Source organism: Dendropsophus ebraccatus, chromosome 13 (genome assembly GCF_027789765.1).
Source record: "Dendropsophus ebraccatus isolate aDenEbr1 chromosome 13, aDenEbr1.pat, whole genome shotgun sequence".
NCBI classification, from domain to species: Eukaryota; Metazoa; Chordata; class Amphibia; order Anura; family Hylidae; genus Dendropsophus; species Dendropsophus ebraccatus.
The window spans coordinates 37,258,750-37,276,799 of NC_091466.1; the positions used below are offsets into that span (position 1 = coordinate 37,258,750).

General features: G+C 43.0%; 1 protein-coding gene across 3 annotated transcripts in view; it reads left to right on the plus strand.

The window, feature by feature from the left end:
- PEAR1 (platelet endothelial aggregation receptor 1) overlaps nucleotides 1-17,782 on the plus strand; it is a 114,008-nt gene extending 96,226 nt beyond the window's left edge. For 2 of the 3 annotated variants that reach the window (XM_069949741.1, XM_069949743.1), the window contains 13 exons: nucleotides 485-587; nucleotides 2,058-2,204; nucleotides 2,540-2,668; nucleotides 3,769-3,897; nucleotides 4,021-4,149; nucleotides 4,644-4,772; nucleotides 6,103-6,231; nucleotides 11,125-11,337; nucleotides 12,120-12,235; nucleotides 14,927-15,041; nucleotides 16,543-16,599; nucleotides 16,769-16,981; nucleotides 17,425-17,782. In XM_069949741.1, coding sequence (XP_069805842.1) covers nucleotides 485-587; nucleotides 2,058-2,204; nucleotides 2,540-2,668; nucleotides 3,769-3,897; nucleotides 4,021-4,149; nucleotides 4,644-4,772; nucleotides 6,103-6,231; nucleotides 11,125-11,337; nucleotides 12,120-12,235; nucleotides 14,927-15,041; nucleotides 16,543-16,599; nucleotides 16,769-16,981; nucleotides 17,425-17,591 — 1,776 coding nt within the window. In that variant the 3' untranslated portion in view covers nucleotides 17,592-17,782. The remainder of the gene's footprint in view (nucleotides 1-484; nucleotides 588-2,057; nucleotides 2,205-2,539; nucleotides 2,669-3,768; nucleotides 3,898-4,020; nucleotides 4,150-4,643; nucleotides 4,773-6,102; nucleotides 6,232-11,124; nucleotides 11,338-12,119; nucleotides 12,236-14,926; nucleotides 15,042-16,542; nucleotides 16,600-16,768; nucleotides 16,982-17,424) is intronic. The other variant, XM_069949742.1, reaches the window with a different exon arrangement.
- The last annotated feature ends 268 nt before the right edge of the window (nucleotides 17,783-18,050 follow it).

The following is an 18,050-nucleotide window of genomic DNA, read 5'->3' on the forward strand; positions in this document are numbered from 1 at the left end:
AATTTGGCCAAAATAAATTTTACGTGTGCGGCCGCATTGAAATTCACGGCCGTAGTTGTAACATTACCGGCCGCAAAAAATTACATGTTAATTTTTCTCGGGTCCGTACGAACTACGGCCGTAGTCTTATATGCTGTGTGCATTGTACAACCGTAGTTCGTACGAATTGCTGTATCGTATCTTCCTTAAAACAACGGCCGTAGTTTTGCGGTGAAAACTACGGCCATTGTTTTACGTAGTGTGAACATAGCCTAACAATGTAATGCACAGTGCCTCCATAATAGTGTCAAAGAGAGTGCATCATGGAAAGTGGCCTCCATAACAGTGTAATACATAGTGCCTGGATAACAGTATCAGGGACAGAACCTTAATAACAAGCACAGTGTTTTAAAAGAAAAAAAAAAAATGTAAGGACTTGGGTTAAAAATAGGGGCTGTTCCTCCAAAAGACGCAAATATATGATTGTGTGCTCCTTTGTACACAGGCAGGAAACTATGGTCCTGGGTGTAGCCAGAGATGTGAATGTAAAAACTCTGACAGCTGTGATCCTATCACTGGCAAGTGCACATGTTTACCAGGATGGACAGGTAAGAGTATAAACCAGAAAAATTATAGACAGAGATAGACAAATAACAGATAGATAGATAGATAGATAGATAGATAGACAATAGGATAACGAAGCAGCACTACATCAAATTAGTAAATGGGTGCACGCAGATTTCTCCGACCACAAACCTGCAATACATCCAAAAAAAATCTGCAGCACCCAGCTAGTTCGTGAAAAAACTTTCAGTGTTGTTTTATTCCATCAAAAAAATGTAGTGTGACAAAATGTAACAGGATATACTGGTGCGGCAAACGAGATGCAACGTTTCGATAGCCTCACACTATCTTTTTCAAGCATGATTATGTGAAACACATCAAATTTTATATTCAAGTGCAAATCATACAAACAACATTTTATTGGTTGTGAGATTAGGGGTTAATTAACCAATCTGTGTGCTATCTTGCACATGATTTAACCCATTGTTAGCAATTGCATATTCTGGGTTCAGGGTTGTATATTTAGTCAATCAAAATTATGACAGCAGCACTCCAAAATACGTGAAAAATAAAGTGGAAAAACGTATTTCATACCATCACACTGAAAAAACAGCGACCTATCAGTCCTTCAATTTGGACCTTTCTCAAGCCAGTGAATACATCGATATACATGTGATTGATTAAGTCATTAGATATGCAAATGAAAACAGGAAGCATGTGTAGTTACATAGTGCACTCGATACTAAAGATATTTTTTAATGACTAGATACAAGATAGATGGTAATAGATTGATCAAATATACAGATGATAGGATACTACCTGCACCCACCACTTTGAATTTGAATTTGGATGAGCTGCTTCTCATACTTCTCTGGAAATTTTAGATAGATAGATAATAGACTGATTAAGGATTCAGTTATTTTAGAGTAGAGCAGAGATGTGGAACATTCGGCCCTCCAGCTGTTGCAAAGCTACAATTCCCATCATGCCTGGACAGCCATGGCTTTTGCAACAGCTGGAGGGCCGAACATTCCCCATCCCTGGAGTAGAGAGAGGCTCTGTGAGAGTTAAAACATTGCACTAACATGGATGAATAAATTATTGCTCTAACTGGAGCTTCTAAGAGAGCTAATGTTGGCACTATACAAATGCATTTTATTATCATTTAAGTATATGGATTAAAGCGAATGTACCATCATTACATTCGCTTTAAGATTTTCACCGGTGCCGCTGTCCTTTTTTTGACTAATTCTTATGAAGCCACGTCAAAGAGAAGCGGGGGTTTCCTCCCACTGGGGGCGGACTGGCTACGCGTCCAGTGGCTTCATCCCTGGCCTGTGCCTGGAAATAGAATGGCGCCTACGCGGGAACCATCACCTGGTTCAAAAAAAGAACCGCGTCATCGGCTTCCCCACACCGGCACTGTTCTATTCATGTGAAAACCATTTGCTTTGAGGTATCTGAATCCTCGTATTCGGCTTTTCTATAGTTTAACTATTCCTTCTGTCGTTTAGGAGAACATTGTGAGAAGACTTGTAAGGAAGGATATTGGGGACGCAGCTGTAATATGTCTTGCACCTGTAAAAATGGTGGTTCCTGCTCTGCAGAAGATGGATCATGCACCTGCACGGCTGGATTTCAGGGAAGCAACTGCGAGAACAGTAAGGAAATATTTTTTTCTCTCTGTGGATTAAAAAAACATGGCTGCTTTTTTTCAGAGACAGCAACACATCTGTTTATGAGTTGTGACTGCTGCAATAACACATACAAACAGTTGGCAGGTAAAGCGGTTTTTATACCTGATACCTATCTTCTTTTTGTATGTTTCCCCCACGTTTGTGTGGGTCTCCTCTGGGTACTCCGGTTTCCTCCTACAACCAAAACATATAGATAGGTAAGTTTAGATTGTGAGCCCTAATGGGGACAGGGAAAAAGTTAAGTATAAACCTCTGGAATAAGTTAGTGCTCTTAAAATAAAATAATTATCCTGTTTCAGGCTGCTCTCCGGGACGTTATGGGAAGAAATGTACCTTTTATTGTAAGTGTTCTTACCACTCTACATGTAACCCTATGGATGGATCCTGTAAATGTTCTCCTGGTTGGAAAGGCAACGACTGCTCTGAGTGTAAGTTCAAAAGGGACTTTGGGCCTTTTACAGGTTCTTACCAAACACAGATCACATGACCTGCTCTAAAATTCTTCTTTGAGGGTGCCTTCACACCTACCGGATCCACAGCGGATCTCACTTCTGCGAATTCGGAGCGAGATCCACTGCGGATCTGGTACCATTCACCCTAATGATAGCACATACCCGCAGCGGGATTGACATCACGCTGTGAGTATGAGCTTTAACCCCCTGATGGCCGCAGCCCCGCTGCATCCCCGCCTCCTGCAGCTCCACCGCTGCCCCCATCAGCCCCGGCGCCTGCATCCCCGATCGCCGCCCGCATCCCCCATCATCCCTGCAGTCATCACGCATTCCCGATCGCCGCCCCCATCCCCCATCATCCCTGCAGCCATCACGCATTCCCGATCGCCGCCCGCATCCCAGATCATCCCCGCAGCCCGCCCGCATCATCCCAGCAGCTGCGCCGAGGAGCAGGTAATGTATGCTCTCGGCGGCGGGGATGATGCGGGGGGGGCTGCGGGCGGCGATCGGGGATGCGTGCCAGCTGCGGGGATGATCGGGAATGCGGGCGGCGATCGGGAATGCATGATGGCTGCAGAGATGATGGGGGATGCGGGCGGCGATCGGGAATGTGTGATGGCTGCAGGGATGATGGGGGATGCGGTGGAGCTGCAGGAGGCAGGGATGCATTAGGGGGTTAAAGCTCATACTCACAGCGGGATGTCAATCCCGCTGCGGGTATGTGCTATCATTAGGGTGAATGGTACCAGATCCGCAGTGTATCTCGCTCCAAATTCGCAGAAGTGAGATCCGCTGTGGATCCGGTAGGTGTGAAGGCACCCTGACAGTTTTGTAATCTTAGTACCCCAGTAGTATTATATAGACGCTGTATTACATGGGTGTAGTATGTGAGCACAGTTTGGTCCTTTTATTTGGTATCTATGTGCACTATATTAACTATTAGAATAGTTTTAATGCAGTTATAAGTTTTAGATGGGTTGGATCTCATTCATATTCTGCCAGGGAGCTCCACAGACCTTGATTCAACCCTGCGTGAACAGACACACATTAAATGATATCCTGTTTTATCTTCTCAGCCTGTTCTCCAGGGTTTTGGGGGAAGGATTGTGCAAGTTCTTGTTATTGTCATTATGGAGGACAATGCAGTCCTATAGATGGAAGATGTGACTGTTTACCAGGCTGGACTGGAAAGACATGCTCTGATGGTAACAAAGCTCTATTATCTTTATGTATGGGGTGGCCAATGGGTGGTATTGGGGGTCAGTGATTGTCAGCCTGTGTAGGGCACACTCTACACATCACTGCATTTAAGGTGCTTTTTATTTCAGCATGCCCTCTAGGGCTATGGGGGAAAGACTGTGCCAATACCTGCTATTGCCAAAATGGAGGACAATGTAATGCTATTGATGGGAACTGTAATTGCCTGGCAGGATGGAATGGGAAAACTTGTTCTGAAGGTAAGACCCCCAGGGTTTTATGTTGTCTGCTTAGTAGCCGTGTGCTAAAATAGTCTTCTGTTATCTGTCTCTCTTTACCCTTTATGATTAAATATTGTATGGCATGGGAATGCACAAATTCCGTATAAAGCAACAAATGAACACACACTACACCAAACTGTGGTTTTCAATTGCTTATGACTTCATTTTCTCATTCGTATTTTTCAAGGACAATTACATGTCTCATAATGAATAAAGTCACTTAAATTTTACATCACCCAGTGGCAAACGGTAGCAGAGTCTCTTAGTATGCGTCCTAATTCAGCTTGTAGCCATCAGGACACACTTCCCGGACGGGAATGAAAAGTCCAACTTCCATGCAGGGTACGCGACGTTTCGAGAGCAGCAGCTCCCTTTGTCAAGCGTTTGTCAATGGGAATGCACAAGACTGTATAACTGTCATATAATGATGTGTGATATGCTTATAACTGTACAATGTGTTCTGTTATGTTTAGTGTGCCCCCTAGGGACATTTGGAGAGAACTGTATGAACAAATGCAGATGCCAAAATGGAGCAGAATGTGATCACGTGACTGGAAAGTGCTCCTGTCTGCCTGGATATCATGGACCCTACTGTGATAGTCGTAAGTGAATATTGCATGATTGTGGGGTCTCAAATCCAATATAATTTAATAATTCATGAAAGTTGGTGCAAAGAAAGTCCAGAGATTTTTTTAAATTAAATTCAGCAAGGGGTAAAACAATAGGGAATAAGTACTTACCTCTCTTGATGCCCGCGACTCACCGTGCCAGAAGGTCCAGGACCCCCGCCGCAGACCCTTTTCTCTCGAGTTGTGATGACGTCATGACTCAGGGGAAACTACCCGATTTGGCTGATGGACAGCCCCCTCAGCCAATCAGTGACTGGAGCGGCGTCCCGTTCCAGTCACTGATGGACTGTCCATCAAAGTTGTGATGTCCTGGGGAGAGGTAAGTTACGGTCTTTGTTGTCCCCTCCTCCCGAGGCTGGACTTTGCTTTTAAAGAGGTCTTTCCATCTCAACTAACAAAGTTTAAGGGGTTGTCCAGCGAAAATCTTTTTCTTTAAAATCAACTGGTGCCACAAAGTTATATAGATATGTAATTTTCTTCTATTTAAAAATCTCAAATCTTCCTATACTTATTAGCTACTGTGTGTCCTGCAGGAAATGTTTTATTTTCATTCAGACACAGTGCTCTCTGCTAATAACTCTGGCCGAGACAGGAACTTGGCTTTCTATGAATCCCCATAGATAACCTCTCCTACTCTGGACAGTTCCTGTCTCGGCCAGAGATGTCAGCAGAGAGCACTGTGTCTGAATGAAAATAAAACAACATTTCCTGTAGGACATACAAGTAGCTAATAAGTACAGAAAGACTTGAGATTTTTTAAATAGAAGTGAATTATAATTCCATATAACTTTCTGACACCAGTTGATTTGAAAGAAAAAGATTTTTGCTGGATAACCCCTTTAATTTAGCAAACTTACCTCCTTCTCCTGAAATGCTGCTCTTTCCCTCTCCCATTTTTGACAGCTCATTGTCTAGGTTACCAACCATCTACCGGTGACCCAGCAGATTGGAGACATATAAGTGCTGCCTTTATTGTACCCATTACTTTGAATTCACTTCTAGTTTTTGCTCAAAGACTGCAATTGCAGTTTTCAAAAAAACTGCCATGTGTGAAACCAGCATAAAATCACTGGTCTGTCTGATGTATAGATGTATAGGAGAGGGGAGCTACAGCAGTGTCCCCAACTACCTGCTGAACTGATCACTCCGATTGCACACTTCAAAGGCTGGCCCTATCTGTGCTTGCCCTGGCAGAGCAGCAATGAGCAGGCCTTTCCCCTTCACTGGGCTCCTGTGCAACTGAATAGGCTGCACCAGCAACATGTCCACTCATGTTATTATGTACTATATTGTTCCACAACAGGGTGCCCTCCTAGGACTTATGGGCTGAAATGCTACCAGGTCTGTGACTGTCTCCACAATTCCACCTGTGATCATGTGACTGGTCATTGCCTGTGTGAAGCTGGTTGGTCTGGAGCCCGATGTGAAAAAGGTACAAAGTGCATGATGGTAGATGATGTACTGATACAGTAAGAGCCCTTTTACACAGGGTGATTATAGGCAATAAGCGTTGCTAGAAATGCTCACTCTGCCTATGTAAATGTGATCAGCTGAGTGGGAAAAGTCACATTCGTTGGCTGATCGCATCTTTTGTGCACTGCCATAAATCATCGCTTATCAACCACACATCTCCCTGTGGAAAAAGACTACTTATGGCCAAAAGCAATGTATTTAAATGACTGGGATCGTTTCTGTGGCCCAGCGACAGTTGTGGCGTGTAGAGGCACTGCAAGCGAGCACCGATCTCGCTGATCAGCACTCGTTTATGTCCTTGCACGCCCCATATTGGTACGTGTTAAAGGACCCTTTTAGTAGAAGACTGTCTATCAGAGCAAAGAGATGGAGAAATAGATTATGGGAAGCAATCAGTTGTGTTTGGCTTTTTTTGATATTTTGCTCTGACATAAATCTTTTTAACCATGGTTCTCATGACTGATTCCAGTTATGTGTGGCCACCTTTTTTCAGTGTCACACGTTAACTAAAAGCATGGAATAAGATATGATGCAAAGCCAATAAAAATGCCAAACATGTGCACACAGATTTTAGCTGAGAGTCAATGGAGACTCTCAATGCATTTTATTTTTGTATTATGGCATTTTTTAAAGGCTGTTTGCAGTTGTTTTTTTTTATCGCAGCAGGGCCTGCAGCCATTATGTTTTTTTCCACAAAAACATTGGTGTTTACCCCATAGACTTCTATAGGGGTGTAAAAATGCCAGAAAAACATCCTGTCTATATGCATTATGGTGTTTTCCCCAGTCCTGTAATCAGATGATAAATAATCACATACTGTAACTGCAGGACATAAGATGCCATATGAAAAAATGCCTATAGTAATGTAATTACAATGAGAAAAAAACATGAAAAACTGCCTCTAAAACTGCAAAAAAAAAAAGAAAGAAAAATTGCTGGCAGTTCCCAGAATAAATGCAAAAGATATGTCTAAAGAAGGCCAAACAAGGCAACACATTGAGTTGAGTTTTACTGAAAAAGATAAAAAATATTCGCTAGAAAACAATTTCCTTTTACTTTCAGGTGCCCAGAAAGTTTGCCATTTGCCATTTTTAACCCCTCTGGCTTACATCTTCTGACAAAAATCCTGTAATCATTACTCCCAGGGTGGCCATACACCTTCAATAACTGATGTCCTAATAATAGTTTAGACATCAGTTTTCTTTCCCCTCCTGCCAGGGCAGTATTAACAGCTGCTGCTGCCCTAGGCACGAAAGCTGAATAATTATAGCAGTCTGCATATTGTCTGAGGGAATTCTCACCACAGGATTGGTAAAGTGGTATGTAATAGCTCCAGGTGTCACAGCCATACCAGACCTGATCAGCACCGCCACACCAGACCTGACCATACCTCCCCCCCTACTTCTCTCAAAAAGACACCAGATTTACTGGCAAGTCTAAACAGGAGGTGGGAGATTAAAAAAAAAAAAATTGGTTTCCTTTCCCCTGCTCCCTGGTGCTGTCCCCCTGCAAGTTGCTGTCCTAGGCACCGGACCACGGGTGCCTAGTGGTTAATACGGCCCTTCCTCCTGCCCTTCTCCTTCCCATACACAGAAACATTCAGCACACCTGTGCTATCTGAGCTCTGGCTGCGGCTTATCTCTCCCAGATGATGTCGGTGGAGACAGGGGTCTGGAGTGATGGAAAATCACTGCCTGACTCCTGTCTCCATTGATATCATCTGTTGGTGGACACTTACCATACCAAAGAGCCTTACACTGCTTACACTGCTGACTAAACCTGCCACGGGCGGCGGGCATGGCTAACAAAAGTATAAGGTGTATGGGGACCTTTAAAGGATGGCCACATAGCTTTTTTACTTTTACTCTAGGTATTCTTTTTGGTCAGCATTAGTTGGATCCTGTATGCCCAGAGTATAGTGTTTTTATTAGCCGAGGATGAGGCCACCTTACCATGGCCTCATGGATCCAGTGCTGGGCCCTGGGCAGGGCCGTCTTGACATACTGTGCTCTGGGGGAAGGGGTTCTCTGGGACACTGTGATGATAGTGTGGAGTCTTTTAGGGTGGAAATAAGGGAAGAAAGAAAGAATAATAATATACTGATTGGGGTGTGTTGTAAGTCTTCAAGTATAGTGGAACCAGCAGAAAGTCTCCTAATAGAACAAATAGATGAGGTAGCAAAGCAGAATGGGGTCATTTTTATAAGTACAGTGATGTACATAAGTACATCATGGAGAATTATACTTAATTTGCTGGGCAGAATAAATAAAGCATCACAATCAGGTCCACGCTCGTCATTTTAATCAATAACATTATATGCTTTAACAAGTACAATATGAGAGATAAGTGGGAAGGACACTAAACCCTTGAGTAAGTCAGTCCACTTTATAACAACTATGGTATGCTTCTACCCTATTAGGGTGTTTGGGAGTCTTGGTAGGGTAAACCCATGTGTAGCATGGTCTCTCTCTATATCTTACTGATAACTGCTTTGTGCACTGATGCCAACCCATCCAGTATAGGTTTAGTCAGGTCATCTTGGACAAGGGTGGATTCCCAGTATTTAAAGTGACTCTGTACCCACAATCTGTCCCCCCCCAAACCACTTGTACCTTCGGATAGCTGCTTTTAATCCAAGATCTGTCCTGGGGTCCGTTCGGCAGGGGATGCAGTTATTGTTTTAAAAACAACTTTTAAACTTGCAGCGCTGTGTCTTACACCCGGGGCTTACATTAGTATATGCATTAGGCTGGCACAACCTCTTCTTCCCTCCTCCCCACCCTCCTCGTGATTAGGAATGCTCCAGGCAGATTGCTTCCTATTCCCCAGCTTTGTACATAATGAACATGGGCTGGATCATTAAGACACCTGTGCAAAGCTGAAACAGCAGTAAATGTTCCTGGATCATTCCTAATGCTGAGGAGGGTGGGGAGGAGGGAAGGAGAGGTATGCCAGCCTAATGCATATACTAATGTAAGCCCCGGCCGTTAGACACAGCTCTGCAAGTTTAAAAGTTGTTTTTAATGCAATAACTGCATCCCCTGCCGAACGGACCCCAGGACAGATCTTGGATTAAAAGCAGCTATCCGAAGGTACAAATGGTTTGGGGGGTCAGATTGTGGGTACAGAGTCGCTTTAAAGATGCCATGGGCCGACTGCTTAGACACCTGTCTCTTGAGAGCCCAGTAGAGGGGAGATAAGTTGTGGATGGGGTTTTTCGTTTAAATTAGGTCTTCTACAAAATCAGACTGACTGAGAGGTTTCATATTACAAAATCTAAGTTAACTAAGTTAACTTTGGCGGAATTCCTGTCAGTTCTTAGAACGGAGAGCCACAGAAGCGGAGGTGCGCAAGGCGCCCCATTGAAACAGACGGCAGACGGGATATTTTACTCCGTGTGAACTGGCCCTTAAAGTCAACATGTCGTAGTAGAATAAGGATCACTTGCAGTGGGTATAGGAGCCTAAGGAATGGCAACATCTTTAGGTAATGGCATCTGGCCATAGTAGGTAAGGGGATTTTTTCCATCTCTCCACATCCTGCAATACAGACTGTATGAGAGGGGAATAGTTTCAGCCATACAATTGTCCCCGGAGGTTACCTATGTTTACCCCCAAGTAACAAATATGAGCATGTGTTATTGTGACCAGAGTATCTCATGATTGCAATGTTCTCCTCCTATTAAGTATTTAAAACGCTTAAATGGGACACAAACAATCCCACAAAACACGTTTTACCCATGACAGCCCACACCCACCACATTTTTCAGCATGGATAAAATGGCAGGGGAGGGGTGTAGGGTTGGGCGGAGCTGAACTTCATCAATCCCCAAACCCATAGTTCATTCCTCCTTTAGACTAAACCCTTCATGTGGGCATCCTCCCAATTATTAACAATAATAAAAAACAATAAACACACATACTTACCTGGCTCCAGTACACCATTATCTTTCTCTTCCTTTGGGCTCTTCTGCATGAGTGACCTCCCTGCCGGGCCCTGGAGCTGGGAGAAAAGAGCCTCTAGTGGCTTGAGGCAGAATACACCCTACAACCAAAACAATGACTGGCAGAGCAGTGAACCAATGGTTTCTCATTCTGTCAGCGCATTTTGCTTTTAACTAGCCTCATTAGGAGTGTCTATAATAAAAACCATAGGGGTTGCACAGGGGCGGAGATTGATGTCATGGGGTGGGCCTTACATTTAAAACCAGGACTGTTGGCATTGATGTATCTGGAATAAAGCAAGTTATCTTGATATTTACAAGTTTAGGTTGTTTTTTTTAGCCAGCGGCTTACTGGTGTAGTTGGATATTCTGTTTTGCCTGTGACTAGAAAGTGTATTTGGACCCCTTTTATTGCATTTGTGTCTGAATATCCGGTACACCACGGAGCACTTTTTTGTGTTTTTTAAAATATTATTTTTAATCATATCTGTGATTTGTGCATTTGCTATGCAGGAAAAAGGCACATGGCCAGCATTAGAGATAAGTGAATTTACAGTAATAATGAAGCGAAGTGCTTTGTCATCTCTGTAATCCGCTCATCAGGCGGCTGCCTTTTAACTCACTGCCGCTCCTGCCTGGGTGCTGGGAAAAGCTGGATCCAGTCTCAGGAATTGCAGAGATAACGAAGCACTTAGCTTAATTATTACTGTAATTTTGCTCATCTCTAGCCAGCATCTTATTGTGGCTATTTTTTTTTTTTTTTCTGGAGTTATTTTACCCTTGAAAGATAAAAGAGGCACAGAAGTACAATAACATTGTAGGTCTTGCAAATTGAATTTTATAGTGGAACAGTGTGCCATGTTACCCATATCCTTCATAACTATTCAACGCAATGTTCTTTTTATGCAGCAGGTGATGTCCCATTTACAATGGTTCCGAAGACGTCTGTAAGTGCCGATTCCATTGGACCCATGATTGGCATCATCGCTTTAGTAATCTTGGTGGTAGCATTAATTGCTTTATTTCTGGTCTACCGACACTGGCAGAAAGACAAGGAGAGTCAGAACTTAGCAGTGTCGTACACATCTACTAGACCAGCCAGCTCTGTATATGAAGTTCCAGGTAGACATAAAAATTTTACCATACAAGCTATTAGGGCACGTTCACATGGGCAAAAACCTTGCAGGAAAAAAAATCTAAATCAGGGTGGATTTAGGTGATGTTGTTAATGCAGGTTTTTGTGAATCTGTCAGCTGTAATTCATGTTCCAAACTGCTGATACTGTTGGATAGCTGTTAGGTCAAGAAGACACATGGTACTCCTCATATTTCCATCTGTGTTTTCAGAAAAATGTTTTTATTTTCCAGTGCAAAGTGTCAGAGAGGCCTTCCCAAGCTGCTGATCTTCTGCAAGCTCGGACACTTTGCACTGTGGAATTTTTATTCACAAATGGATATATGTGACACCAGGTGTCTCCCTGACCTAACAGCTGAAATATTCACTTTTCAGAGACTATCCAGGCTTTGAAAAGGCACAGCAACAAAAAACAGCACCACACCTGTCCTCAGGTTGCATGTGGTATTACAATTGCTATATTCACTTCAATAGAGAAGATAACCATACAGAATTGAGGACAAGACTCTTGCTGTTTCTAGAAGAAAGTGTCCATGTTTTTGTTAGCCACTAAGCACTCATTTCAATGGGAGCTTGATATCCCTCCTTTTTTGTGAGGTAAAAACAGCAATGTGGTTTTTGAGAGACGCTTTTATAATAAAACTGCATGGTTTATGGGGCAAAAATCAATGCAGTTTCATTGTCAAAAAACAGGTAGTTTTTGGCCATGTGAATATGCCCTTACAGAATGTCTGTTAGTCAATGATCTAATTATTCCTCTGTTTTTATAGATGTGCCTCCAGGTTATATGCACTATTACACCAACCCCAGTTATCACACACTGTCTCAGTGTGTCCCCAACCCACCTCCTGTGCCATGCAGCCAGGACAGGACAGGCTCTAAGAAGGTAAATGTGTCCTTATGATCTTTCTTGAGTATTCTACAGTATTCTGAGCATTCTACAGGGGCTATATAGTCATGTAGGGAATGTCTTCAAAGTTGCTTTAAGAACCATGGTGTAGAATAACCTCACTGTTTAAAGGGGCTGGCTGGTAAAAAAATAAATAAATGAAGCATGGCATGCGACAAAGCTGAAGAGTGATGTTATAAGTCGTGATACAGCAGAGAGCTGAAATCCAGATCTGAGACCATCAGCTATAGTGGTACAGCCCCACAAGCACCTTTAGCCTTCTTCCCGTGGACCCTCGAAGCAGAGTTAAGGCCCAATTATACTAAAGGATTATTGTCTTAAAGTGACACTGTCACCCCCTATTTGCATTTTGACTGCTCTCCACAGGTGTAAAGGGTAAATGTTACAGCTTTCATTACTTATTTTATATAATACCTCATGGTGCTTGTTCTGGTAAAAAGTCATTTTTATCACCTGTGGATTGGTATATGTGGGCTGGGCCTCGTGGCCTATGTGCTCCGCCCCCAGCACCACTTGGCCCCGTCCACATCTGTGACATCATCCACATAGGCCCCACCCCCGGCCATTGGTGTGGGACAATCTAGGAGGGTGGGGCCTAGAGCTTTAGGCTGGCCCTTCCAATGGCTGCTGAGGGGGCGGGGCCTATGCGGATGATGTCACGGATGGGAGTGGGGCTAAGTGGCGCTAGGGACGGAGCGATGTGGCACATAGGCCACGAGGCCCAGCCCACATATACCAATCCAAAGGTGATAAAAATGAATTCTTACCAGAACAAGCACCATGAGGTGTGATATAAAATAAGTAATGAAAGCTGTAACATTTATCCTTTACACCTGTGGACAGCAGTCAAAATGCAAATAGGGGGTGACAGTGTCACTTTAACTTGGCCAATTACCGACTGCTTGGGTCAATAATGTTTAGAGTAATAGCGCCCTGTGAAAGGCAATGATAGGCTGACATGCACAAAGTCGGCTGATCGTGGTCTTTCAACATGCAGATCGTTGCTCTGCGTTATAGGGGTGGTGACAGCAGACCACTGCCAGCTTTAATATGCAGCCCGAATGATCTAAGGATCATTTGGGCAGCCCCTCTCCGCTCGCTGTCTGTGATGTGTGTAATAGCACATGCAGTAAGCTGGGAACGAAGGGGAAGCAAGTATGCTGAACTGGAAAATCGTGCCGTTCAATACTACGATGTTCACACTACGTATATTTGAGGCTGTATAGCAACCAAAACAAGGAGTGGATTGAAAACACAAAAAGGCTCTGTTCACATAATGTTGTAATTGAGTGGATGGCCATCATTTAATGGCAAATATATGCTGTTATTTTAAAACAACGGCTGTTGTATTGAAATAATGGAAGTTATTTACCGTTGTATGGCGGCCATCCACTCAATTGCAACATTATGTGAACAGAGCCGTTCTGTGTTTTTAATCCACTCCTGGTTTTGGTTGCTATGAGGACCTGATTGAGGACCAAATACAGCCTCAAATATACATAGTGTGAACCCAGCCTAAGGGTGGGAATCCACGTGGAGAAATTCCAGTGGATTCCGTCACTCATACCCGCTTGCGGCGGCGCACATCTCTGCCCATCCCATAGACATGTCAATTCTTTTGAAGTAAGGCGGAGTCGGCCCAACCATAGGTGTCTATGGCACGGGCGGAGATGTGCGCTTCTGCGAGTGGGTACAAGCAGTGGAATCCGCTGGAACTTCTCAGTGCAGATTCTGTAGTGTGAACCCACCCTAAAGTCTTGTCTGTGGCCTGGAGACACTCCTATGCAGCCACAGCAAGCTGGGTGAGATCTGGCTCCTTCTTTTCACTGCAGTTCAACTGGCATCACAAGTGGTGAGGAGCAGCTGGCCTCCTGCCTCTCTGTCACCATCTGCACCCACATGGTGTTGAGCAGCTATTTTTTACAGATACGCCCTGGCTGCCTGTCACCAGACGACCCAGGACATACCCATACACCCTGGGTGTCTAATGTGCTATGAAGCTCACTCAGGAAGCTCGCTCCCTCACTGGAGATATGTCTACTTCTCTTTTTGATGAAGGCACTTCCATACTATACGAATGCGTTGCTCCGACCATTAATTGCTGCAGCAAAGTAACTACTGGTATCAAATTGGATATTGGACAATACACCAGCCGTTGGTTGGCAAAAGTCAACCAGATATACAGATTGGAGGGGTTAGCGTTTTGGGAGCATAGCTCAAAGATTCAAGTTCTCCAACATTTACTGTAATGCCATGTTGCAGTTTCCAATAATACGTGCTATTCGTTATTGGGGCTGCTTTGTCTGACTCTGCCAATTTTAGTGTATATGCTTGTTAGTACTTCCTGTTCATATAGCTACATGTTTAATAAAAAGACATTTTAAAAGAAAGAAAAAATGATAATTAAGCATGTTGCTGGGGCAGACACCGGGGAAATGACAACGATAAAGGGGTGCGACAAGTAAGCATACATGTTTGCGATGTTTCCCACAGCCCCATCGGTATGCTTAATTATCATTTTTCACCAGACAACCCATTTAAGTTAAATTGAAAACAAAAAGTCAAAATGAATTAATGTTACCAAAGTAATATAAATGATAAATCTGACTCATTTTTTTTCTCTGCCACATTCAAACAACTTGTTCTATCTGGATTTTTTTAATTTAGATTACTTCTCATTTTTCCAATGTGATGAAAGCAGAAAGAGAGAGAATGAGTTCCTATAGTCCGGATCACAATGCCACCTTGCCAGCAGACTGGAAACATCAGGCTACACCTAAAGGTACCTAAAAGAGTGAATACTGTAAAACAGCATTTAGAAGTTGTCATAGGAAATGAAATTCATAACCATGCCATGTTATCTTTGTTTTGCCCCACCTTAGCAAATCAACACTTAACATACTGGTTGGAAGTACCAGATGACCATTTTTCATTTTATACCTATAGATCCAGATGACAATTCATCAAAATGTATTGCCAAAAAGGGGGTACATATCTCCTTGTTGGTGACAAAAAAGTGCATATTACGTCATTGGCTAGAGCCTCACACTCCGACCATGGCGAAATACTGGCCCCCATAAAACAACTGATGTTATTAGATAAACGGGAGGCGGAAAGGCAAAAGGAAAAATCTACCCCAACGTTTTTTAAGAAATGGAGACATTTCTTAGAAAAAGCGCTCCCCGACGGGGAACGACGTGAAGTCATGCTAATATTCCAATACACGGCCTGGTACTGTAAGGAGGATCTGAGAAATACGCTAGGGGGTCTCAGGGTGCGATCATGACCACTGGACAGAAGCAGAGGGACTTAGATTTAAATAGGCCATGTATTTATATAAGGTCCCACAGGTTTTCCTATAGATTGTTACACACAGATGATGCTGAGCTGGGGGGGGGGGGGTGTTCTTTTTCTTCCCTTGAATTGTGAATGTGCGAGGCAGCCGCCTGTTGCGATGGAGAGGCGGAGACTGAGGAGTGACTATTCTTGTTCTTAAGACCGTGCCTTTATGCTGTCACTATATTTTTTTTTTACATTAATGTTGCTTCGCCCTAGACGAAGCGGTGCAAATTTCATGTGGCCTATTAGCTACAATACGCGGTTCCTTGTCTTTCATTATTTTTTCTTTAATCACTTTATGGTTGGTTTTGTTTGGTTATGTTTTGTTTTGTCCCCTTTGTTCTTCTACCTACGTTTACACAAATGTAAAAAAAGAATGGAGGTATATCCATGAACATATGTAAAAGAGAAGAACTTTCATTCATGACCTGTCACTGCGTTACTACCTGTGAAATGTGATTGTGATATGCCCATGCTTCATGATGTCATTGTATCTCTTCTGAAAGTTTTTCAAATAAAATACGTTAAAAAAAAAAAAAAACATACTGGTTGGGATCAATACTACTAAATTATCACAACATCTCAAGGCAACTTAAACTAGTGCTATCACCTGATGGGAAGAAGTCTGAATGAATACTATTAAAGGGGTTGTCCAGCGCTACAAAAACATGGCCACTTTCCCCCTACTGTTGTCTCCAGTTCAGGTGCGGTTTGCAATTAAGCTCCATTTACTTCAATGGAGCTGAGTTTCAAAACCCCACCTAAACTAGAGACAACAGTAGGGGGAAAGTGGCCATGTTTTTGTAGCGCTGGACAATCCCTTTAATAGCATACAGGGAGCCGGAAACTCTTTACACTGCACAGGATCAAAATGGCGGAATTGGAAATGAAATATTTAAAATGGAAGTACTTTAAATAGTTTAGTTTACTTTTTCTATTTTCAGGGCATCAAGGCATAGACAGAAGTTACAGTGTTGGGGTTTACTATAATAAAGGAAATGGTGAGTATACAATGATGGGTGTTATATTCACTATAGAATTTATTACCTAAGAGCTCCCATAATAAAGGAGCTAGTATTGCGTGAAATTGGAAGCCTCTTTTTCTTCTGTTAGATTAAAGGTTACAAGGCATCGTTGATACATGATACATTAACACTTTCACTTTTATAGAATATGTGAAGGACTCTGCTCTCAGCATCAGTAATAGCTCCTTGAACAGTGAGAATCCATATGCCACCATTAAAGATCTTCCAATGCTGATGTCCAGAACCTCAGAGGGGAACTACATGGAGATGAAGTCTCCAGTCCATCGAGAAATGTCATATGCAGAAATTGGACTTTTTGATGAAGATGCTATGTACCAAGTGGACTCACAGGAGCAAGGTAAGGTTATTAGTTTGTACTACTCTAAGTGCTTGCCGCAGATCAGAACTGGTGCCCAAATTATGGTTGACTGAATGGACACTAGTCTCATGGCCTTTTAGGTTCTTAGTTCTGTGTGAGGGTAGGGAATCTGGGCGGATTACCCACCGTGGTTTGCGCAGCTCTCCCCTGCTCACATCTCCGCTGGTCCCATAGACTTCATTCTGCGGTCAGGAAGATTCCGCCATCTGCCCAAAGAATGAACAGGTTTTGTTTTTTTGCGAATTTCTTAAAGAATTGCGGGAATTGACGGCTCGATTCACAGCAAATTTTGATTCGCCGGAATTGTTTGCAATTGTTGTGTACTATTCAGTAAAGTTTAGTCATACTATTTTTCATCCACTTTGTATTTGATCTATGTAAAATATAAAAATAACATAGCCTTAATTTTTTCTTTTTTGTAGATAGCTTTATACGAGGAGCAGCAGCTGCCTCCACCAGTTCTCCTCGTAACAGCCTCCAGACAAACCATTACGACTCTCCAAAAAACAGCCACATCCCCAGTCATTATGACATGCCACCTGTCCGACAGTATCCGCCATCACCTGGAACAAAGCGAAAAGCCCGATGATTACACCAGGGTACTGTTGTGAGGTATCGGTGATTGGACCTAATGAGGCAGCACTGCTGAAGCCCAAGCTGAGATCTTCTTGCAGCTATTACGTTTATCTGTGAAATGACTTAAGTTTACAGAAAAAGGGTCCCATTTTTGCTCGGGGTACAATAAAGATGAATGGAAGGTTGGTCCTCATTGTAAATTAACTACACAGCTGTAATTGTATATTTCAACTTTGGAGACTGGGCTCTCTAGAGAAATATGTCTAATATGTTCTAGAAGACAACTATGTTGATGGAAGCTGGACTCTCCGGTGTTTTAAAAAGCATTTACTATGTCTGGCTATGACAGAAATGGGACTGTGTCACAAGTGTTCCTAAAGGCATCTATCATCTAATGATATAGGCATCTAAACAGCCTTCATCCACAACATCTATTTTAGATGCAGCTCTTCAATCCAGCACTGCATTCTCC